At 42.7% G+C, this 25,753-nt stretch overlaps 1 protein-coding gene across 7 annotated transcripts in view; it reads right to left on the bottom strand.

The window, feature by feature from the left end:
• Positions 1-25,753, bottom strand: part of ELMO1 (engulfment and cell motility 1) — a 556,794-nt gene that overhangs the window by 9,665 nt on the left and 521,376 nt on the right. For all 7 annotated transcript variants that reach the window (XM_007195081.3, XM_007195082.3, XM_057549627.1 and 4 more), the window contains 3 exons: positions 24,987-25,099; positions 15,815-15,922; positions 8,555-8,637 (listed from right to left, as the gene is read on the bottom strand). In XM_007195081.3, coding sequence (XP_007195143.1) covers positions 8,555-8,637; positions 15,815-15,922; positions 24,987-25,099 — 304 coding nt within the window. The remainder of the gene's footprint in view (positions 1-8,554; positions 8,638-15,814; positions 15,923-24,986; positions 25,100-25,753) is intronic.

Raw genomic sequence — 25,753 nt, 5'->3', positions numbered from 1 at the left:
TGGACACCCAGTCAGTACATTACAGCATCACCACGTGACCTTCGGAGGTCAATAGGAAAAGGTGGAACTGACAATGGATTGCCGGCTGACGTTGGACCATGCCTGCCACTTTGCTTAGGGCAGGCACGTGGCTAATCCATGCCCTTGCTTACGACAGCAGGTGTGAGCATCACCAGAGCCCAGACGTGGCCTCTTGACTAGATGCTGAAGTCACTTGAGACCAGAGTGTCAGCCTGGTTGTCCTTTGTGGCACTTTCTCTTCTGCAGGGCAGGGAGCAGGAAGAAAAAGGAGGGGGCCTGCAAACTTTGGGTTTTGCCCTTCTAACGCATTTACCAGTGAAGACGTGAATGAGCGGAGCTGTCATGACCTAGATTTCTGATAAACACAGGGAGGAAATAGGAAATTCGTGAGAATATCATTCCTCACTTTAATTTCACCAAAGCTGCCTGGGAGGGGTTGGAGGAATTACTTCTCTGATCCGCATGCCTGCGTTAAAGGCTGCTATCACTTATAATGAGTTTTATTGACATCCCTGGCCGGCTGTCATTGAGGCATTGGTGGAGGTCAGCTCTCTAGCACTTCGAGCAGGCAGACTGAGGAGCTGGGAGCGGTGGCCTCTCAGGCTAACACCCCAGAAGCTGCCACCTGTCCAAACTGTCTGTGAGGGAGAGAGGTGCCAGGAGATGGTGGAGTAAGCAGTCACAGATCTGGGGCAGTGTCCCCCTCAGGGGCTTCTTGTCACACACCACAACACTTTCTTAGACATCTGATGCTCTGGGGCTTTGCTACTCGCTACCTAAGGTCTTTTATTCCCTCTGGAGTTAAGTCAGTGGAAAATCATGTCCAGGAGCAGCTTATGTCCATCCTCTGTTCCACTAATGCACATCTCCCACCTCACCATGTGGAGGAAGGCCTGGGATAAGTGAGTTCTGGGGTTAGAGGATACGGGAGGAACTGATCCTATGGCCTCTGACCCCATATTCAACCATCTGGCCCTGGGACTAGAGACAAGGCATGTGGGGTCAGGGGATGCTCAGAGAAATTCTGGGCATGATGGTGCCTTGGTTTGGGGATTGCCATCTTCCAGGGGTCAAATGATGGGTTGACTGAATATGAGAGTAGAGTTTTATACAACACATTTTCGGTGTATAGCGTTGGCCGCCATTCCTTACGTTGCTTTGGGTGACTTGCCTCATTTGGCCATCTCGCCTGGCATTCACTTTAATTATGTTGGCTCTCCACCATCTATCTACGTCATCTTGAGGTCAAAGAATTTTGATGAAAGGTGTAGGATATAACTTGGCATGTGTGTGTGCTAAATATAGCCAGAGAACTAGATTTCATAGCTATGAAGCATTGCTGCTCACCTGTATATCTATGAGTTTGAGTTTACATTTTAGAAGGCAAAATCAGTCATTCATATAGTGTATAATAAGATAGGATCTTGCCTTCTGTAAGCAGCTATAATGTTCTGGTCCCCAGCTATCTTAGCATTATCAGGCACTAGTTCTCTAACCCATTTTCTTCTCTCTGTCCCCACCAATCCTGTACGCTGAATTCAATGTTTCTCAGTCAGAGGATGCACTTTCAGATGTCAAAAGGCCCCACGTGCCTTTTCACATATTGTTTCCTCCTCCTAGAAAGTCTTCCCCTCACTTCTCCTTTTCAAAAGCCAGCTCAGGCATCATTTCCTCCACAAGCTTTCTCAAGTCTCCCAGGCTCTCCTGGTATTTAAATTTACTGGGGCATAGGCAACACTGGATTGTAATTTCATGTTGATACTTAAGTCTTATATCTGTTAGACACCCAAGGACAGGCGCCAGGTCGTATTTATCTTTGGATTCCCAGCACCTGGCACAGGCCTGGTATAAAGAAGATACTCAATACATTATGAGTATGAATGGTGAATGAAGTAAATCTGAATAAAAGGCTTTTTGGTTAAGATCAGGCTTTTCAAGCTGATGCTAGAACATCAGCTTCTAGTATAATCTGCTTATTTCAGGTACATGAATCATACTGGAAAAATAAAAGCTGGGCTCTGGATATAATGAGATTCAAGCTTTTTTCATGTCAAATATATTCCTATCCGTTTCACTGAGATCTGGTCATATCTTCCCTCTGGTGATTACATGTTAACTGTTTAACTCTTAAGGCCCAAATCAGTGGGATAAGTACCAGGAATGCCCACTTTCAAAGATACGGCGACAAATCAACTTTATTTTATGAACCACAGAGTTTAAATTTAGAATCCTTAATCCTTGAAAGTCAAATTCTTCCAATTGAATTTGCATTCACCCATGATAATTCTTTTCAAGTGTTAGACATTTCCTAATCTCTCTGTGAAGAAGCCAACACTTCTTGTGTCCACAGAAATTTGTCTGTTGCACCAACCTCTTTTAAACACGTTCGACTCTAAGCTCCAGGAGGACAGGGCCATGTCTGCCTGTTCATCACTCTGTGCCCAGAGTCCATCCTATCTCAGGTGCTCTAATGCTCACTGAGTGAATGACCCTATGAGCAAGCCTTAGACCATGACTGGCATGCCAGATGTTGAATGAGTGAGAAGTACTATCAGTTACCAACATCTTGCTATTAACAAGTGTCTGCCTTAAAGATGCTAATGTCCCAGTTTGCCCCGTTCAGTAATTAAGCTAATGGAAAGTCCTGTGGCACAAAATGTCAGAACCTACTCTCTAGCTGGAAAAGCTGAAGAGCCAGCAACACGCCTTGGATGCTGCCCACTGCCGTGCACTGACAGACCTCCTGTGGACACATTTTGGCCAACTCTCCTTTTAAGCTGCAGGTCTCCCCTCTCCTATCCAGAAGCCCCAGAGGCAGGGAGAAGCAGGACTCTGGAGCACTGGGGAAGGGGTGTGGGTGTGGGTGGATTGAGGAAATAAATTATTAGAACTGTGGGTTTCCTTTCTGCCTTTTGACGTTTTACCTGATGAACCAGATGTATGAACGCTATTAACATTACAAGACAGACAATTTTCATATGCATACAAATGAAAGAGCCAGGCTGGTAGAGATACCACTGCTTCTCTCAGCCCTCAAGGCAGCCTAGAAGAGCTGAGAGTGGCTGGAATATCTCCGCCAGTGAATCCCAGGAAGTAGCCTCCATTTGAAGTCTTATTTATGTGTTTATAGCAGTGTGTCCCATTATCCATCCATCCATCCATCATCCATCCATCTGTCCACCCACCCGTCCAATTTTCTATAAGCGTCATTTACAATTTTTTTTTTAAAGTTTGGAAATGTCATTTACTCAGTTTGTTTTGTTGATCTCCTCTAAGGGGAGACGAATCTCCTACAAGAAGGCGAAAACCACCCACACATATCCTAGGCTCAAATGAGAACATCATCTCTATACCTGTTTTTTTTAAAAAAATTTTTAATTAATTAATTAATTTATTTTAAATTATGGCTGTGTTGGGTCTTCGTTTCTGCGCGAGGGCTTTCTCTAGTTGCGGCAAGCAGGAGCCACTCTTCATCGCGGTGCGCAGGCCTCTCACTATCGCGGCCTCTCTTGTTGCGGAGCACAGGCTCCAGACGCGCAGGTTCAGTAGTTGTGGCACACAGGCTTAGCTGCTCCACGGCATGTGGGACCTTCCCAGACCAGGGCTCGAACCCGTGTGCCCTGCGTTGGCAGGCAGATTCTCAACCACTGCGCCACCAGGGAAGCCCCTACACCTGTTTTGATATTGGTAACTTGTATCTTCTTTCATTTTCTCTTGGTTAGTCAGGCTAGAAATTTATCACTTTTATTTATCTTTTCCAAGGACCAAGTTTTGATTTTGTTGATTCTCTCTACTGTTTTCTTATTTTCAATTTCATTGATCTCTGATATTTACTATTTCTTTTCTTCTGCTTGCTTTAGGCTTAAATTGCTCTTTTTTCTCTAATTTCCTAAGGTGGAAACTTTACTGATTTTAGATCCTTCCTCTTTTCTAATATATGCATTTAATGGTATAAATTTCCCTCTATGCACAGCTTTCACTAAAACCCACACATTTTGATAAGTTATATTTTCATTCTACTTAGTTTAAAACATTTTGTAATTTCTCTTTAGACTTCTTCTTTAAACTATGGGTTATTTGATAGTGTGTTTTCAATTTCCAAACATTTGGGGGATTTTCCATTTATCTTTCTGTTATTTATTACTAGTCTAATTCCATTGTGAAGTAGAACATACTTTGTATGATTGCTCTTCTTTTAAATTTGTTAAGATGTATTTTATGGCCCAGAATGTGGTCTATCTTGGTGAATGTTTCTTGTGAGGTTGAGAAAAATGTGTATTCTGTTGTTGGGTGGATTTTCTATTAATGTTAATTGGATCTAGTTGACTGATGGTGCTGTTCAAGTCATCAATATCCTTATTGATTTTCTTTCCATTTGATGTATCAATTACTGACAGAAGGGTACCAAAATCTCCAGGATAATAATGGATTTGTGAATGTTTCCTTTCAGTTCTCTCAGTTTGTCTCATGTATTTTGATATCTTTGTCCAACCCCTTACTTTCACCTATCTTAGTCTTTATATTTAAGTGGGTTTCTTGTAGAAAACCATATAGTTGGTCTTGCTTTTTATCCACTCAGACAATGTCTGTCTTTTAATTGGTGTATTTAGACGATCGACATTTAAAATGACTATTGATATAGTTAGATTATATCTGCCATGTTTGTAACTCTTTTCATGTGTTGTATTTGTTCTTTATTTTTAATTTTATCCCTTTTTTTTGTCTTCTCCTGTTTTGAGTATCCTAATTCCTCCTTCCTATCCCTTATGACTTTTCTGTCATTCATTTCACTGATCCATATGCTATAATCATCTAACACATTTTACTATTATTATTTTAAGCAAAGAGTTATCTTTTAGATGAATTAATAAGAAAAAATATATATTTTTATTTTACCTTCACTTATTCCTTCTCTGACATTCTTCTATTCTTTATGTAGATTCAAGTTTCTAACCTATATAATTTTCCTTCTGGCTGAAGAATTTCTTGCAGAGTAGGTCTGCTGGCAATGAATTTCCTTGGTTTTGGTTATCTTAGAAAGTGTTTCTCCTTCACTTTGGAAAGATAATTTCACTGGATATGGAATTTTAGGTTGTTTTTTTTTTTTAACACTAAATATTTCACTCTACTTTCTTCTTGCTTGCATGGTTTCTGATGAGAAATCTACTTTAATTTTAATATTTGCTCTTCTACCAGTAAGATGTTTTTCCTCCTCTGGTTTAAGATTTTCTCTTTGTCTTTGGTTTTCTTCAGTTGGAATATGATATGCCTAGGGGTGCGTGTGTGTGTGTGTGTGTTGGTATTTATCCTGCTTGGTATCTTATAAGCTTCCTGGATCTGTGGTTGGATATCTATCTTTAATTTTGGAAAGTTCTTGGCCATTATTGATTCAATATTTCTTCAGTTCTATTCTCTTTCTTTGGTATTTTAATTATATATATATTATACTTTTTGCAATTGTCCCTCAGTTCTTTGATGTTCTAATTTTTTTCCTTTTGGCATTTCAGTTTAGGAAGTTTCTACTGACTCATTTTCAAGCTCACTAATCCTTTCCTCAGCCATGTCAAGTCTATTGAAGAGTCCATTAAAAGCATACTTTATTTCACTTCTGTTACAGTACTTTTTACTTATACCCTTTCCTTCTGATTCATTTCTAGAGTTTCCACATCTCTGCTTATATTACCCATCTATTCTTTCATGTTGTTTACTTTTTCCATAGAGACTCTAATCCTTTTTTAATCACAGTTATTTTAAATTCTCTGTCTGATAACCCCAGCATTTGTGTCGTATTGCAGTCTGGTTCTGATGATTGCTTTGTTTTTCCAGGCTGTTTTTTAATTGCTTTTTGGCATGCTTGTAACTTTTTGTTGAAATCCAGACATGCTGTATCAGGTAATAGGAAGGGAGATACACAGACCTTTAGAGTGATGATTTATGTTAATCTAGCAAGGAATTGGGATATGTTAAATGTTTGCTGTACCTGTAAGTGCCAGAGGCTTCAAATTCCTCTAGTGTCCCTGTTTTTGTCTACTCTACTGACTTTGAGCTTCCCTAAATACTCTTCCTCAGAGAGAGGTTGTATCTTGCAGAACTTTCAGTTATAATCCAGTGTTATTATTTTGGAATCTAGTGGTATAGTGGTAGGATATGGGTGAGGGATAGCACTCCATAACTTTACAATTAAATCTCCATCTTTTGGGGGTCCTATGTCTTGCGGCTGTCACCTTCTCAAGTGTATCTCCAGTAGTACAGCTTTCCCAGTAGCATAGCTACAGAGTTTTCTACTGATTTCCTTGAGGCTCTGACTGTTGTTGATTATGTCTCCCCCAACCCCAACCCTGTGGCTGAGATAAGAAGTCTAAAAAGGAATGCAATGGGAGAAATTCCTTTCCCTTAGCTGGGATAAAGGTTTGGAGAACAGGACTTCGTTATGGAGAAGGCCCTGTCATGTTCCACGATTACTCACCTCTTTCCCCTCCCAGAGCCATGATGGAGGTGGGCAGTGGGGGGATGGGGGACTCTCTATAAGATCTTCACTGAGAGAATTTGCTAGGGTTATTGGAAGTAAAGCCCATGAAAGTATACCCCCACAAGACTGCAACCCCAAAGAGTTTCTCACTCTCATACTAGCAGTCATCAGAATTGCCATCTAAATGATCTTACAGCTTATGGCTCCAGTAGATTCTGCTTCAGGTGAGCAGATCTGGCTGTGACTCTCTGGGTGTACCTGACTCTCCAGATTCCATGGCTGTGGTCTCCCCTGCAACATCAGTTCTCTTGGTAGTTCCAAGAAAATTGTTGATTTTCACTTCATTCAGTTTCTTCTTACTGTAAGGATAGGAGTGACAACTCCTAGACTCTTTACAGGTTGGGGTGAAACCAGAAGTTCCTTCACACCTGTTTTACATAATTCGCTGTCCCAATCAGAGTGCTTGAGTCCTGGCAAGTCGCTTGGCTGCCAACTACACCCCTCCTAGCCTTCTTTAGGTTACAGACTCTTGTTGCTGCCAATTTCCTCACACCTTGTCCTGCTCAGCTCCAAGTGTTATATAACCATGGGGACCTCAGCTGCAGCTGAGCAGAGCCGGTGCTCCCTCTGTTATCAGGTGGTCTTGAAGGAAGGCAGCCCCACAGGAGGCAAACCATGAAGGCTGGGGACTTGCTGCTTTAGTTAAGGATGATCTTCTGGAATATGATGAGCTGCTGAATCCCTACTTCCCCGTATCTTGAAGAAGAAAGAAATGCTGTGTAACAGATGACCTACAGACCCTAAGGCATGCCCTTATGTCACTCAGTGTTTTATATGATAGCACTGTGACAGGCTTGACACAGAAGGATTCATATGGACTTGAGGTGAGTTATACTTATGTAACTTAAGAAGCAAAGATCTTGTTATCCGTCTCCTTGGCTGTATCCTCTCCCTTTTTTCTTCCTAAGCAGTACTTTTGTAGTGCTTTTGATTTTCCTTAACCATAGATAGGGTCATCTTATGCAGACCTGGATTCACCTTCATCTTATAATGACTGAGATTACAGGGCAGGCATTATTCACTTCAACACTGATTGATAAATAGGATGTGTATAATGTTTACATTCCTCTTAGATAATGACACGGGACAATAAAGAAGCAACCTATTGATCTATGTGACATTTTTGGCACCAAGGTGTCTGAAGCATCCAGATGAATCTGATTAATTTTGTTCATGGACAGATACTATGTATCACAAGATGCCAAGAAGTAAAAAACTGGCTCCCTGATGGCCCCTCCAAGGGCAAATACCTCCAAACTGGGGGCAAGGGAAATCCATCTTTTCAGAAAATGCCACCTACCATACCCTCTGTTATGGAATGTAGGCTGTCATGGGGAACAACATGATGGGGAGGGTGAAGAATATTGCAATGTGAAGAGTATTTAAGCAATATTCACCTTTGGGAAAATTTTCTCCCTTAAGCTGGGTTTGAACTGTTTCACAATATTTCCCATGATGCTGAAGAATTTCAGGCCTTTAAAAGTTTTCTAAGATGTTTTTGGAGCCATCTAGTCTCTCCTCCCTTTCCCAGACTTCACTGAGACACCAGGGGGGTAACTAAGAAGGAGGAAATGAAAGGGATTGGGGTGGAAGTGCGGAAGGGAGAATATGAACATAAATAGAAGGTTAGGAGAGGCCCAGAGGATGGACGGAGATGAGTGGAAAAGGCTTGAGAGAAGACCGGTGACAACAGAGAGAGGGCAATTCCTAGGGCTGTATGTAGAAAGGAAGTGAGAGAATGCAAGACATGGTGGAGATTCGACAAGTGATCAGTGAGAGAAAGAATAAGACCAGGTAAGAGATGTAAAAGGAATGAGGAAAGGAAAAGGAGGAGCTGAGTTTAAGAGATGTGTAACTGTGTGTGCGTGTGTGCACGCACACACACACACACACACAAACACACACCAACCACACAAGCATAGCTACCAAAGAAGGGCTTGGCCCACTGCAGTCAATAACTGTACTGAGCAGATAGAACTATTTGCAATAACTTGGAAATCATACCTTGTTTTGTTTAAGGGCACCTTTCTCTTTCATATGAGGGCAGTCCTTTCCCGTCACCACAGCTTTGATATCTGCCACAGGCACTGCAATTCATAAGAGAAAATGAAAGTAACTACGTCATGTGACAGCTTAAGTGTCCATAAAGTAGCAAGACTAAACATCGAGTCTGCTGCTACGGCTGCCATTCCCAGACACTACCGCTAGAAGAGAAAAGAGGTGAAAAGAAAAGAGAAGTCAAGCGGTGTCCAGGGCTAGGAACTAAAACATATCCTTATATCCTGGTAAAAAGCATCCCTGGGGAGAAAAACCTATGTTCATAGTAGAATATGGTTCAATAAAGCAAATACCTAAAAAAAAAAGACCAGAAACAACAACAACAAACCCATCATAGTTGCATTAAAAGTGATGGTATTAGAAGCAGCCGTAATAACAATACTAATAGCGGTACTGATACTGATTTTATGGAAGACATCTATGTGCCAGGAGCAATGCCAAATGCTTCCTACAGATGGATATCTCCTGCTACAGTTGCTACATCTCTTTAGTTTCTGAGTTTTGGATAATGAGGGGAAGTAACCTTATCACAAAAAAATTTATCTGAATCTAAACCATCCTGAACTCTCATTCTCCAAATTCTCCCTCTTACCATCTCATTACTTCTCACAACCATTCTGTGAGGCAGGTTTTATTATTCCTATTTTATGGACAATGAAATTAAACTCAATTAAATACAGGGAACATTCCTTTCTGATGGGGAAGTGGTAGCTGGTGTTTATCTTGGAAATCCTGAGCGTAATGCAGTTTGAAAAAATGATGTTATCTCTCATCTTACTCAGAACTTGGGGGAAGATAAAAGATGTGGAAAGGTTTGGGCCTTTAAAGCTTTTGTTAAGATCATCTGATGGAGAGAAGGCAGTAGGATGGTTTGGAAGCTTAATTTAAAAAACTGCAAAGTCATCTGTCCCTTTCCAATTCCTAATCTTTCACTCCTGTAAGGGACTGTGAATTTAGGAGCTCACTTAGGATCTGCAGAAGCTTTGAGTCATCAATTCCTTAGACTCCTCTAATGATGAAGATAATGAGAGATTTCATGATTAAAGTTCACCTATTTTTATTGGGGCATTGGGTTTGGGGGTGACATTTAGATGAAGAGAAAATTATAAAATATATAGAATGTCAAAACGACGTAACAGGAAGGCTCCTTAAAAGCTAACACTGTCCGGGTACCCTAAAGTTGCTAAGAACTTTGTCCAAATCTGTGACACCTCTAGAGCTCTCTCAAACCCTGAAGAGTGAGGCTGTGAGGAACTCTTCCAGGATTCTCTGCAGGCACCCCCTGCTATGTCTCCCACCACGTCTGCCCCTTCAGCTTGCAGCCCTGATTCTAGATCTCCTTGGTAGACATGACTTGTACTCACTAATAACTGCCTCTCCTCTCCTTCCGGGCATATGGAAGAGTACTCTTCCCAGCGACTTCTGCAGTTAGGTGGAGCCATAGCTCTGGTCAATGAAATGTGAGAGGAAATGGCCTGTCTCTTTCTTAGCTGAGGTAGTGAAAAGTCCAGGCCTACCAGCCTCTCTTCTCCAGCCACAGGGACTGATCAGGTCACATGGTCCATCCAGACACCACAGCTCTGGGATGGCAAAGCAGCCATTGGCCTGAGTCCCTGTGATTGTCTGGAGCAGTCCTTTGAAAGCCCATGTCAGTTATGTAATGTGAGGAGTGAGAAATAAACTCTTGTTGTCCTGAGCCACTGAGATTTTGGAGGTTATTTATTCTTGCAGCAAAATGTAGCAATGCAGCCTCTCCTGAATGGCATGACCCTTGACCTTGGACTGCTTTCCTTCTCTGCCTGGCTGCTCGAGACTGGCAGCTTCTTTTAGACGGTCCTTGTGATTCCTGAACCTACCTTTGACCACAGTCTCTGACTTCAGTTCTCCTCAAAACCATTTTCAGAACCAACAATCAGCCCTGTTCTCAGTGGCTGACCTGGCTACCTAATCACTACCCCAGGAGGAGATATTTGGGCACTTTGGGAAGCTGGGTTTACTTAAGATTTACTTTTCAATGAAAATCCACCACCAAAGTGAATCTGTGATATAATTAACATACCAACTCCAAAAGCCTCCTCAAGCTTCAGATAGAGTTTGAGTCACAAGCACCTCGTAGAAAGTCTTCTGTTGTATAATATGTAACATGGTCAATGAAGATCTATAAGTAGTAAGTTACCCCTTGGCTTTGAAGATCTATAAATAGTAAGTTACCCCTTGGCTTTGAAAACTGGACAAGATTAACTCGGAACAGGACGAGAGTAACACTAAAGTCTGTTGTGGGAGCAGTCTTTAGAATCTCTAATGAGAAGGAATCAGGGGAGAAAAAGCACTCTTCCACCATGTTTGTGGCATTACATATTTTATGTATTTTATATGCATTGTCCCCTGTCAAGGAGACAAGCTGCTATATTACTCACAGGATTATGGCTAAAAGGAAAACACAAAATTCTAAAAATACAGCATGGCTTTTAAAGGTTGCTCTTTACATAGTTTGTCTCTAGATGCACTGGAAGATCAGGCATCAGAAGGGCTAAAATGCTGTCCTCTCTAAACGCATGAGCAGAATCAGACTCATAGCCTTTGAATCTACACTCTTAACAGGCAACAGAGGGCCCTTGATGACTTCAAAGCAGGGCTGGCGTTTCTATCGGGCTCCTTTTTGTAGGAGCAACGTAACTAAGTGGGGTTCAGAGATATGAGAACCAGGAGGGTCACCACTGGTTCCCTAACGCCCACTCTAACTCCTTGCGGCCTGGCTTCATTTCTTTTAATGCTTTCTTCAGTTTGAGCTGGATTGAGACAATCTAATTCAACACTCCCATTTTACAGATGGGAAGACTGAGGACTAAAGAGAAGAAATAAATCATGCAATGTCACACAGCTAGTGGGGGACAGAGCTGGGACTGCTGCTCTTTCTTCCATTCTGTGGTCCCTTGCTAGGCCATGATTTTTCCCTATGTTTGGAAGATGTCAGCCCCCCAAATCATGCTGAACACAGCCCTGGAAGTGGTTATCACTTCAGATATGTTCAGGAAACTCTTTGATTGCTACTCTCTGTGGAAGGAACTTTAATTGTGATTAAAAAAAAAAAAAAGCCTTTGAAAAAGTAAATGTGGCCACCATGATAAAAATTGTTCTAGTTTTCACCCCTGGGAGCCAAGTTGAGGCAGAAATCACCCCAGGAAGTGGCTAGTAAGCCATGAGCACTTGCTGTATACACAGCTCCATCGTGGAAGCTCCTATGGGCAGAAATACAGAGGAGGGGTAGGCTGATCCCAGTACAGTTTAGTAAAGAATCTGTTCTCTAACTTGGAAGCCTGGAGTGGTTGGAAGGGCTGTGCCTTTAGAATCACAGAGCCTGGATTTGAATTCTAGATGCACCTACTGGCTATACCACTTTGGGCTTAAGTTCTTCGAGCATAAGCTTCCTTGTCTACAATGTAGGACTATAACATCATCCATCTCATAGGGTTGTTCTGAGAATTAACTCAATGCTGGAGCCAAGATCATTGCTGGCTTTGAATCTAGGTGGTCTGGAGAAGTGGGTAAAAATCTAGGCCATGGAGTTGGATGGCTGCATTCAGATCTTTGCTCCATTATTTATTGGACATGTGACCTTCAACAGGTTACTTAACTTTTCTGTACCTCATTTTCCTAATCCTAATTTTCCAATGATATCTACCTCTTCAGGTCGTGGGGAGGATAATTTATTATGTAATGTAGAGCTCTTAGCACAGTGCCTGGTGTTGAGTAAACACTCAAAAGATGTTATTTGCTATTATTCTCATTATCAATAGTCAAAGTTAATTCTCTCTGTAGATTGAGGGGCCTGAATTATTCCCCACGCTTCAATGACCCAAATTGCCCACTTTGCTTTGCTGTGGCCATTGCTCCTCTCCTCTGCTCTAATAGGCTTAATGGCCTTGTGTGAGGGAGCAAAACCCTTTGATGTGGGAGTGAAGAGGGCTGGCCTAGATTCTTTCAAAGGGAGTCTCTGAGGGGCCCAGGCACTGCTGGAAAGCAGAGGAGTCTGGTGTTTAGTGGGGGTGATGAGAGCCTCTAAACCTGGTGGGAGGAATGTGGGGCGAAGGGAGGTTAGGAGATGTGGATTTCCAAGGGCCATGTTTCCTGCCTAACAAAAGGAATACGAGAAGAGAGATTTGCTAAACCTTTAGACATGAAGACAGCTAAGGAGAGGCCCTCCATCTCCACTTACACTCTCCGGATTAAGAGGATTCAATTACGCTATTTGATTCACCAATATCTCAGTATTCAGCACTGATTAACTCAAGGGGTGGAAGACAATTTTCCCCTTGGTCGCAAGAGAGGGCAATTGTACACGGCAAGAGCAAGGGTACTTGAAATGAATTAAAGGACTGTCTCATTTTTCTAGTGGAATGAGGTTTTTGACTAAGGGCTCCAAGAGGATGGACTATTTTGTTCCAGGCAGGATGCGAACTGTAATTAAATGCAAACCAGATGGCAGGCCTGAAGCAGCAAACTTTAGCTTCCTAGGCTGGGACCTTCTCATCTCAGGCACATAATAGTTTCAGTTGACTTCATTACATGAAATATACCCCCTCCCTGGCACACATGTGCATACAGATATAATCTCCTCAACACACACACACACACACACACACACACACACACACACCCACATCCTCCCATGTGCACACACCTGCACAGGTACTCATTCTTGGTTTGCCTTGCAATGGATAAACTGCTTACGGAGCAGCTCTTCTGGAACTCTGAATAACTAGACTTCAAAGGCCGCAGAGGAAAGGAGTGGATGAGTTTCACAGCCACTGTCAGAGGGACTGATGCAACCCCTTCCCAGAAATAGCCTCACTCTGTGGCCACGACCAAAAACTGTTTGGAGATCTGCAGCTCTGTCCTGGCTCTTCTGCAATCACCCTGGCAAGCTGGCTCTCCCTGGCATCGGCCCTCGGGTTTCTAGCCCGGAGACCGTCCCTACTCAAGGCTCAGGTGCTGTCAACACCTTGATCTTCTCCAGGGGCAGGGCTACCGACTTCCTAAGCAGCAGAACCAGCAAGAATGAGAGTGCTGCATTTAAACCTACAATCCACGCCAAGCCAGTGTCTATCTGTGGGTTGAGGAGTGGATTAGATCCCTATAAATATGGAGATAAATAACACACCCAGTGAGTGGGAGAGCCGATTCTCTGGGCCATGTGGGTTAGGAATGAATCCAGCTGTGGTTTTTTTGTTTTCCTGCCCAGACCACTTTCCCTATTTTCTGGGCAGGTTAAGAACGAGGCAGTGAAAGACTTCCTATAGAGCTTGTGGTTGCTTTGACCTCTAACTTTTCATTTTACTGCATTAGAGCAGAGATTCCAAATGGCTGGCCTCTGGACAGTTCTGAGTTCACGAGGGAGGTTTCATCAGTGAGTTTTTCACCAGTTAATAGCAAATAGAGGAAAATGAAGACCCTGCTGTGAGTTTTTCACACAGCTAAGTTAATTTAGTAAAAGGGACTGTCCTTTATTCCAAGATTAGGCCTTTCTGGCCTTTCCTTTTGTTGGATCAAGAGCCCTTTTTAAAATGAAAGGAATGTGATGTTAAATTTTAGTTAGATTTTCTTTTTTAATAGCCTTTATTTCTGCCCAAACTGAAAGCTGGCAACCCACTGTCAATTCACTTTTCTTGTTCTTTTAAAATATTTACGTATTGGTGAAAGCCAAATTTAGGGACTCACTATGAAGCGTGTCAGGCAATATCTGGCTCCACAGTTCTCAATTTGAGCGCTCACCAGAAACGCCTGGAGGGTCTGCTAAGACAGAGATTGTTGGCCCCACCCCCAGAGTTTCTGATTCATCAGGTCTGGGAGTGAGGATCTGAGAATCTGCATTTCTAGTAATTTCCCAGGTGATGCTGCTGGTGGTCAAAGGACCATACTCTGAGAACCACTGGTCCAGCTCTGTCCATGGTGGGATGTGGAAGGCTTTCTGAGACCTGAAGGGAGGGTCCTTATCACAGGCAGAGGCCTGGGGAGACCCCATAGCAGGAGTGCATAGACACTGCCCCAGACTCTGCGGTACTGGGTTTCAAATAACGTGGGCTGAGCAGGCAGTGCTCCCATGAAAGGAAATAAGATTGCCTTCTGAACTAAATGACACTACAAAGACCAGACTGCCCCATTTTTAAGCTGGAGGAAGAGAGAATGTTCCAGGCTGTCTGTCTGATATGTCAGCCCAGAGTCTGAGTGTGGCAGGAATTTGCCACTTGTGGTTTATTTTCCCCTGTGATGGCCATGAGCTGCAAGGAAGACAGTATAGATTTGACTTCCATGGGCCCTGGGGTGACAAGGGGGAAGGTGATAGGACCTGGAGGTAAGGATTCTGTTTGCGACTTGTTTATATGACTCATGGCAGGGCCAAGGTGACTTTTAAAAGTTATTTTAAAGTGTCTTTACTTTTTTCTCACTCTCTGATTTCTCTACCTGAGATATCCTCTGAGGCTATGTCTAACTTTATCTCATTTCTCTTCCAAATTAATCCATTACCTTTGTGTATTTTAATATTTCTATAATACTTTGTTTAATTTGTACACTTAACGCTGTCTAAAAAAACCTGGAACCTGCTTTGGTGTTGGGCTAAAATAATCTAGCATATGACTGGCTCTTTAAAAGACATGGTACAGAAATAGCAAATCGGTATAAATAATATGTATTTCGGGGAATATTTAGGAAACAATAGAATGTTATTGAGTGTTTGAGTTACTTCTTTGAAGTAAACTAGCCATATTTGGATCTGCCATTAGCTCTGCATTATAAGTGTGGGATACACTAAACTATAATGCATAAACGTGGTGGGATCAAGCACATGATTCATGTGAAATTATTTTGCGTAATCAGAAAAAGACAACTGACAATCAGGTTTATATCGGTTTTGCTCCTTAGAATAACAGCTGGACAAGTAACGTAAAAGTGGGTGTTTGAACCCCAGGTTTACATCTTTCAGGAAAGATAGGTGAGCATTCCTTTTACACCCTCCCCTCTTCAGTCCCAAACCACAAATCCATCAAGGTCTTATGCTTGATGAGACGGCTCAGGCCAGGACTCACAGCTAGATGAGACATGCCTAATGGGTTTACTTAGGTTGATAGTCTTTCTGCATGATATTCTGTGACCAGGAAACGAACAAGCAACCAAAACTCAGGCCTCCAATACAGGAGCGGCACTTACGTTTGTCCTGCAAGGAATCGTGGGGCACTTCTCCCTGAGGACTTTCTTCCAAGTCTCCATAATGCAGGACCTTGTGGTTTGGTGAAAGCCGACAATACCAAAACTTGTCTGGGGGAAAAAAAACACAAATTTACCAGGTAAGCGATTCTGGTTTCCAAAAAATATTGACATCCTTATTTCGTCATAGTCTTGCCTGAGAGAACATGCAGTTCCTTCTATTTTAAGTCTTCAAGAAGGAATGGGGCTTCCCTGGTGGCGCAGTGGTTGAGAATCTGCCTGCTAATGCAGGGGACACAGGTTTGAGTCCTGGTCTGGGAAGATCCCACATGCCGCGGAGCAACTGGGCCCGTGAGCCACAACTACTGAGCCTGCGCGTCTGGAGCCTGTGCTCCGCAACAAGAGAGGCCGCGATAGTGAGAAGCCCGCGCACCACAATGAAGAGTGGCCCCCGCTTGCCGCCACTAGAGAAAGCCCTCGCACAGAAACGAAGACCCAACACAGCCATAAATAAATAAATAAATAAATAAATAAATAAAAAGTGAAAAAAAAAAAAAAAAAGAAGGAATGACTTCTAGAGCCCTGGCAGTTAGTCCCTTCTCGATTTTGATATTTAGTTAGCTCCTGTCCTTCTTGGTAGACGTTTGGTACCACTGGGAAAGTTATCAAATCCTTTGAGGACAATGGCAACAGGGTTTCTGAGGTGGTGGCTTCCAGAGGGTTATTTCATCAGTATCTATAATGAGTAGGGGATTATTCCTTATTCAGTTAGGCCTGACAAAAGTGGGGAGGGAGATGAAGAAAAAACAGCTTTCTCAGCATTTTTCTGCTTCCACTTTCCTCTGTGGGATTTTAAGACTGATGAGACGGCTGTGCCATGTCTCAGCTGGCGTATCAAAGCCCCGCCCCTGAGGCCTATGCACACAAACTAACCAGTGAATAAATTGTTAGGAAGCTAGTGATACACACAAGGGATGGAATTCATGAGGACATACACTAATAATTCTGAAATGTATCCAAGAATGAGGATATTGCAATCATCTCCTCTCTCATTCCTAGAGTTTAGTTCTCTTAAATAAGTGTGACCAGTACCTTAGGATCATTCTTATAAATAACTCCTTTAAGTTGACTTCCCCAAATGTAATAAAAATTTTTGAATAAGCTGGTGAGGCAGCAAGAAGGAGGCAGAGAGTGCTTTTTCTAGATAGGAAACTTAGATTGTGACAGCAATCTTTGTGCAGCTCTCAGGGCTGTGCTAGATGCTGCCTCCTCCAGGAAGCCCTCTCTGATTACTGCAGCCAAAGGGACCCTCCCCATCCTCTTAGCTGCTCCAGCAGCTCCTTGGATCCTTGGTGCTCCCATGTTAAGCCCCTTAGTATTCCCCATTATCTGCCATAGACCCTAGGTAAGCAACTTGCCCCAGTGGGTGCAGTGTGAAAGGTTACTGACAGAAGAGGACTCCAGGACACACATCAGCCCTGACAGTGTGGAGAAGCCAGGGCACTCTGATGACAACCACTGTCTTCACAATTGCACTGCACTGATCCCTTGGCACAGTGCCTGGCACGTGGAAGTTACACAGCTGCTGTTGGCTAAATTGATAAATGAAGACCCAAGGGGACCTGGTCAAGATGCTTCAGGCACAGAGCATCCATGACCTGTAAACCCCTTTGTGACATTATGCAATTGGCAAGCACAGTGGCCTTGGTCAAGTCACCCCATTACTGTGTCTACAAACACAAATTATTTTGAAGCCACTCTGACCAAAAAGGTCTCTATAATGTTTAAGAAAAATGTTCTTCTACCTAAAATTGCTTTCACTGCAAAACCACATTTTAACTACCATTCTTTTTGTAGAAAAGAAAGTTTTAAAACTGGAAGTAAAAGCAAAGAAAACACCCAAACTGGATCCACAAGAGCAAAATGCCTCTGTGATTCCTTTCTCATCTATAAACAGGGTTTGAGAATTCCTGAATATAGCCAGAATATGGCAATCCATATATTTTAAAAAATCGAAATGCTGGTGGGAAAATTTGAGAGGAAAGAAACAGTGATTTGAGCGCTAGGAAAACATCTGGAATTGCTAAATTTTCAAAATTCTGTTATATATATATACATATACACACACACACACTCTCAACAGCACAGGTCATTCTTCTGGGAGAGCATTTCAAAGGGAGAAAATAAAGTTATTCCCTGAATAATCCATAACCATTTCAATTAGGCGGTTTTCCATGAGGAGAACACATTTGGGAATTTGACTTGTAATTCACAATAGGAATTGCAATTCCACAGGAGAGGGCCAAGTTTTGGCCACGAGCACCAACAGTGCTCTTGGGAACCTGGCATGAGAAACTGTAGAGATTTCTTCCCCCCAAAGGACCTTTCACCTTGTCTAAATGAACTGTGATGGCCACAAAGCCAGCTGGAAAAATTTCCTAGAGAGCTCTCCTTCCCCTGCTACCTCTGAGATGGGACTTTGGCTAAGTGAGCAACTGAAAAAGGGTGACAGAAAGCTGGGAAGGAAGTTGGTGAGCTGTAGTGCTTGGACACGCTGGTCTTATTTTGAGTGAGGTCTTAGCCTGTTCTTCCTAGAAATCCCTCACTTTTCAAACCGGGGTAAACTCTAGGGATTGGCAGTGGTAACCTGAAGACCCTTTGGCACAAATGGATCAATCATCCTCAATATAACTGGGGAAGCATTGAGAAATTTAAGTGGTACAAACATATACTGTGGAGTAAAATGCACAACTTACATTCATTTGCAACACTTCAAAAATTTGCTGCACATACTTTCTTAAGTTGTCTATTTAATACGTTATGTCTGTTTCTCCAGTGAATATTTGCAGAGTGCCTACAGTACTCTACTGGGTGTAGCAAAAATTATTAGGATGAAAGGCAGACATGAGGGACAAAGCCAAGAAGCTCAAGGAGAAGGAGCTCCCTAGCTCTTAGTGGCACCTTAAAGAAATATGGTGGAAACACTTGTTTCCCAGGTCTGGGAAGTAGGGTCCGTGACTCAGCAACTCTGCCTGTACTACAGGGAAGAACAGGAATAGGGAAGATCTCTAGTGCCACACACTCCTACATTCAGAAACTACTGAAAACAGTGGCTATTTATCAGGGTTCCGGGAGGTAAAACAACTGTCTTCCTTGAAAAGCTGTAGTCACTGTTTGTTTAAAGAAACACAAAAGGCTACTTGGAACCTTGCCATAACAATACAGGGTACAGCTGACAGACTTTCCTCTTTCCAGAGGCTTAAATTCTCTTGACTTTTATGACAGCACCAGCTTCTGGTTTTCCTCTTACCTCTGGCTACCTCTTCTCTTATCCTATAGAAGTTCCTCTTTCTCTGTCTACTACTAAAATGGTGGAGAGCAAAAGATCTGTGCATCACTGATGTGAGTGATGTGTTCTGCTCCTCCCATCAAATTGGAAGCCTTGGATGGATGACAAAATATTGGAAAAGGGGCTGAACGGCTTGGGAAGGTTGTTTTGACTCATAAACAAATGGGTGGATACTCAGCCAGTATCTCTCTCAGGATAAAGCCTGGAGTCGTTAGCTCTGGGAAGGTTTAGAGGCGTCATAACTTGTGCGCGGCTGTCTGGAAGGCAGAGCCGTTATAAAGCAGAGCAGAGATGCCACCTCCGACCAGCAGAGCGCACCGACTTGTTGGGTGAGGCAGTTTCAGTGTCAGCCATCAGTGGCAGCTTGATTTGCAGTTTCTCTTATGGTAAGAAAAATGTGTATTTTCTATTCAAAACCCAGCACGATGTTACTAGTTCCCCAGTCCCCCTGGGCAATGAATAAATGGATTGTGTCACTAAAAGCAATTAGCAGGAAGCAGTGAGAACATTAGCAAAGATTGTTTAGTAGCATTTAAAGAGAAAACAGGAGTTAGTATAGAGGTCTTTCAGTCAATTAGAAATGTTAGTATGGTAATAGCCATCTTTTCATTCCCCCAACTCAAAAACTGAAAATATGGAGATAATTTTGTGCTTCACTCTTTTTTTCTGTGTGTGTGTGTGTGTGTGTGTGTGTGTGTGTGTGTGTGTGTGTGTGAAGGTTCAGAGGGAAAAGCTGGTTTCAAAGCTCACAGCCTGGTAAGAAGGTCTCCAGGGCTGATTAAAGTTATTCCCAACGTCACATAGATCATTATGGAGCTAATCACCCTTGACAACTGTAATTCTTGCAGCAATGTGCGATAGAACTTTCTGCAATGATGCAAATACTCTGCACCTGCTTATTCAATAGTAATAGAAGAAATTTTGAATTTTATTTAATTTTAATTAACTTAAATAGCCATAGGTAGCTATATGGAACAGTGCAGCCCATTGTCTCTCTTCATACCCAGGCTGGAGACAAGTGTTGGGTCGGCCAGCAGGTGTTTATGGGAGATGGGCAAGCTGAATAATAGCTACCATTGTTGAGTGTGAAATGCGGACTGTAAAGTGAGCCACAGGGCACAGCAAGAACCGAGTCCTGATCGACTCTGCCATGGACTCGGGGGGACATCTTTGTCTTGTGCGCAAAGCCCACAGTTGGCAGCTGGCTGCTGGCCCAGGGGGCCCCGAAAGGCCTGTGTTTGGGAGACAGGTGGCCTTTACTAAAGTGAAATCTTATGGCACTTCTACTAGGACTTTGGGTCTTTCTTAGGTTAACCTAAAATGTGCAAAATCTTCAGTGTGCTCAGGGGAAGGTCTGCTTCCTGCCTAGGGTCAAACGTTTCCAAGTCACAAAACATGAGGGACCCCAGCAATGCTTTTAAAGGGAAATGTCATCTTCCAGGTGATGAGATATTAGATCTCTCTGTTGGTCCAGTAAAAGAAGACAACAACTATGGATACAGAATGAAGGTCATTCCGCCTTTCAAATCTTCCTCGCTTCACTGAACATTCTTCAGAATGAGATGCTCTTGTTTTGATTCAGAATTCTGTCTCCCTGGAGACTCTCCTTTCATAGCAAAAGATAACTCCAGAGCCCCCACGTCATTTTAAAGATGGTTTGGCCTAACTGATGCTTTGGAGTCACATAGACCTGAGTTACACACCTGTTCTTGACACATCAGCTATGGAGTCTTGGCCAAATTATAAAAACCTTAGGGACCCCTATGGTTCCTTTGTTAAGTAACACTAATAATTATATGAGTAAAATATATAGAGAGTATCCATCATGCACCTTCCACAGAGCTGGCTCTCAAATATTAGTGCCTTCCTAATCTTCTAGTCAATGGTAACCCCTCTCATTCACATTACTGGTCCCTCCACCTTTTGAGAACAATGATTATCTGTTATTTTGATCTATTGCAAAGTAATTTTTTTCTGAAAATAATCTGGCTTTTCTTCTTTTGAAAAAACTCATTTATTTATACCTGCCTTTTTGTAAAAATGAGTTATAATAAGGTTTAATTAAATATTAAAAGAAAATTTCAATCAAAGAGGAAGAAACAACCTGCTCCCCAAAAGCGTTCCTATGGTTACTGAAATGGCCTGAATGTACCATTCGGCTCTAGGTCTTCCGAGCGAGCTGAAAGAACAAGGCAGGTATACTGCCCTTGGCCTCAGTGCAGGAACATGCCAACTCCTCTGGGTACACGTTTCACTCACCAGTGGGTTTCAGATTAAGTTTGTTGTGTTAACGCTTAGAGAAGGGATACTGGTCAACAAAATGGACACTGTCTTCAACGAGAAGCAAAAGTTTCATTTCCTGAAAATGATACTCCAATGTGTAGCCCTGGGCTCTTATCAAGACTATTCAATGCAGGTGATTCTGAAAGACCCTAATCTCTGAAAAGAAAGGAAAATAGGAGGCAGTTCCTGAACCTGTAGATTCTCATGAAGCATATAACGGCTCGAACATAGACAACTTCTGGGATTTCATCTTAACTCTCTTGAGAAGTTCAGGAAACATGGAAGCAAGGCAATCTCATTATGAAGGATTGTGAACAAGAGCCTTTCACATTCCATAGAGAATGCGGGACAGAGTGAAGCAAGTATGTGACAGCCATTGCCACTCTATGGCCTGTGTTTAAAAACCTATATTCTGAGTAACTGTAAGCTAAAATGAATACTAAATACCATTAATGAATGTTTGACCATGTGCTGAGCACCAAGTGCTATAGATGCATGATTTTATTTAACCCTTGCAATGATTTGATGTAGGAACTGACATCATCCCCACTTGACAGATCAAGAAACAGAAGCACAGAGAGATTTATTAGGTTGTCCAAGGCTACCCAGCTAGGGGGTGGGGAGGCAGGGACTTGAATGCAGCTTGGTGTGTCTCCCATGATTTACTGCCTCTCAGTTCTACTGTGGTCAGAATTCCCAGAACTCCAGATTTGTATATATCTATATTGGACTAACCAAGTAGCGGAGTTGCAAATGAGGCAGGTAGAATGATGGGCAGGTAGCAACTCAGGGGCCGTCTAGCCAAACACGGCGCACTAAAGGGCTCTACATCTGCTCCTCTCCTTCCCAATTCTGTGAGACAGGAAGCTCTTTCCTATTTTCCCCTGTAAAGTTAATACTTAAATCCACTCATCTGTGTTTGACTCACTGTTGGACAAGTTTAGAGGGAGTGTGGTCACGCAAGGGCTCTTTGCGCATGTGCTTGTTCTTTAACCTGGGATGGCTTGCGGCTGCTCCTGTCTGAGAGCTCACCTTTCTCGAAGGGATTAAAATGATTTTACACCATGTCCTCATTAATGTGGGTAAATCTAATTGGAATGTTTTGATGGGGTGATAGGAAACCAATTTCAGCACAGTCTGCTTTGAATCCCTATTTTTAAGCACACAGAGCAAGTCACCAGAGTTTAGATCCATTTACCAAACACCAAAAAGCCTTCCTTCACTTGGAAGGATGATTTTATACTAAACACAGATGGTCGTGCTCCCTAGGGAGTTTAACTAATAAATTTATAATCTAGATGCTAATATTTTTTGTTCAGTAGGTAATTCATTTTTAGAAAACTGGAAAAAGTGGCATATTTGGGACTAACATTTCTTTAGCCAAAACACTGTAATTAGGACATCTAGAAACAGGATTATTCAAGTAGAATCTACCCATTTCAGCCTAGAAAGGGAAGTCTCGTGGTGGAGTAGACTGGAAGGTCAAACGGGGTTCTCTGAATTAGGTTCCGAAGGATTCTAGCTAGGCATGAGCGGAGGCATTTGGTGGCATGTGTCTATTTGCCACCTCTCTCCTCCCCCCACTTCTCTGCCTTTTGCCCAATGTCAGCTAAATAAAAACTTTATAAATCATCTTACATGGGCAATATATCCTTAATATTGATTTTGCCAAAGGCAATGAGGAGATCAGAGCATATAGTAGGCAATCTGGCTAACTGAACTAATAGATCATGTAGTCCTATTCTTCCACTTAACAGATGAGAAATTGTGGCCCTGAGAGGTCACGTGTTCTGCATAAAAACACCCAGGTGGTTAACTCTGTAACTACAGAATTGAGAAGCTTAGAACCAAGTATACTCACCCACAGCTCACTGTTCTTCTCTACAGGATCGTCCAGAATAAAACAGTAGCTACCACCCCCCTTTTTTAAAGCTGCTTTCTAAGAGCTGCATTCATGACCACTTTTCCTCCTCACAATAACTTTAGGAGGCAGACATTGTTAACCCCATTTCAGATGGGGAAACTGCTCAAAGTCACAGAGCTGGACAGGGACAGAGGTAGGAAGGTACCCACTTCATCTGCTCCAGGGCTCTTGTTTTCCTCACTGTGCCACACTATCTTCTTAGAACAGCATTCACTCTGATGAAGGTGCCCAAATGCAAGGAATGCAGTGGGGAAGGAGGGGGTGAACCAGTCCTCCAACGGCTGAATGGGAGAGATGAGTTCCTTCTTCCTAACGTGAGCCTTTGTCAGTCCCAGCTGTAACTCGGCCCTTTCTTACTCTGCCCATTGTCCTCCCCTGAGGCCCAGCCTGAAGCTCATTGTCATGGTTTCTTATCCTCTGGGAATAACCTGCATTTTCATTCGTCAAGGAAGTTCTGCCTTTGGACATTCCTTAATATGATTTTTAATGCTTACATTCGAAATACGTTGAATTTACTCAATATTCAGCACAAAGCCATTAAAAGTAAATGGCTGGGAGGATGGGCTCAGCATAAACATGAAGTGATGTTTGTCATTAGTGGGCGAGGTCTGTGTCGGAACAGGGCATCCATCGGGTTTCAAAAATATCTGCCAGGGTTTCTCTGAGGCCATAACTGATGTTTGTTCTTGGTACAGTTGCTAATGCTTATGCTTGTTCCTGACTGTTCCCCAATCTCTTCACCTCTCCCCCAATCTTATCTTTCAATTTTATTTTCTGACTATTTGTTTCCAGGACAGTATGATATGAGTACTTTGCAATGAGCAGTGTGTCAAGAAAGCAATCAAGGGACTTTAACTTCCCTGGCTAAGAAACAGCTGGAAATTCTTTCCACCTATTGGAACTAGTCTAATGGCATCCATTTTAACTTGATATTTTGGGATTAAAGTTTATAGAGACAATTCAGAAATTTGTCTTGCAAGATTATGAAAATTGATTCTATCCCACCTTGGTTCACTGTTACTTACATCTACAAATAAAATAATTCTGACTTGGAAGAGAATCAGTGTGGGGATTTGAAAATAAGGGCCATCCATGCTGAAAAGTTCAAGGTCAAATCCAACAGTGGGTGCCAGCTCTCCTGATAGCATAGTGAATCATTAAAAGTTAGAGCCATAGAGCTGCTGGAGTATAAATCCCTGCTCTTCTGTGACTCTGAGCAAGTTACTTCGCACCTCACTGCCTTAGTTTCCGTATCTGTAAACTGGGCGTAATCACAGTAGCTACTTCATAGGGTTACTGGGAAGATGAAATTCATTAACATAGGTAAAGTGAGAGCCTGGTAAGCTCTCAATAACGTTAGCTGTTGTTGAACCACTACTGGCAGACTTGAGGCACGAAATGGCCCAGGTGGCTCTTCAGTTCCACGGGTCTCCTGGTGATTCTAGATTTTGATGCTCCCTGGGTATACATGGGAAATCAGAACTTACCTGGACTGCTAGTCCTGTCCTGAGTACAATGCCGCATAGCCTACCCTTAAACCAACACCCGTGCCCACGTGATTCCCCAGGGGGCAGGCCACTGTTCTTCCTTGCTGGGTCTGGAGTGGCCCCAAACAATACCTTGCCTCCGCCGGCAGTTGAGTTTCCTAAAGCAGGTCCCTTCCACGAGGCGGTTCAGGCGCTGTTGTTTGATCAACTCCAAGATTTCTGGCTGAATCTTCTCCTTTAGTTCCCTGTGAAAGGATAAACACATATTCCACAGCGCGCCTTGAGAACAGCACTTGGCTGAAAGGGCACCACAGGCAGATGGGGCAGGCGAGTGCAAGCTGCAACTTTTCATGAACAACCCGATACTCCCGAGTGGGTGCTTTAGAGAATCATTTATTAAGCATCAGTGGAAATGGTTACCTATTCTAATAACACTATAGGTTCTCTGACATTTACAGATACCCACAAGAGCACCAATCACTTCAGTGACGTTTTTCTAGACCAAGGTCTCCCAAGAAATTTCTTCTCTTGTTTTACAAAGCCACAGATATAAATTTACAGAAAAATTCACTCAGCTCTGCTGAGACAATGAACCTCTGGTCATATTCTGCCCCCCTACAGCAGATAAACTCCTAGACTGCATTTGTGATCTGACCAAACAGGAATGTTGGACAACCACACGATAACTATTCCACAGCAAACACAGTATCAGGCAAAGTACAGGACCACATTTTGCTTTGGATTCTGTCACTTACAACTGGGAACAACACATCGACCCAGATTGTAGCCCACAGAGATTGGGATAATGAGAGGAGAAATTAAGGATTATTTGCATCTTGTCTCAGGCTAATACAATGTAATTTAGGTTTAGATGTACTATGCTGTAAAGGTATGATAAT

The sequence above is a fragment of the Balaenoptera acutorostrata genome, chromosome 7, assembly GCF_949987535.1.
Source record: "Balaenoptera acutorostrata chromosome 7, mBalAcu1.1, whole genome shotgun sequence".
NCBI classification, from domain to species: Eukaryota; Metazoa; Chordata; class Mammalia; order Artiodactyla; family Balaenopteridae; genus Balaenoptera; species Balaenoptera acutorostrata.
Note: the sequence above shows the minus strand (reverse complement) of the source record. Positions and strands in the feature narration are given on the sequence as shown.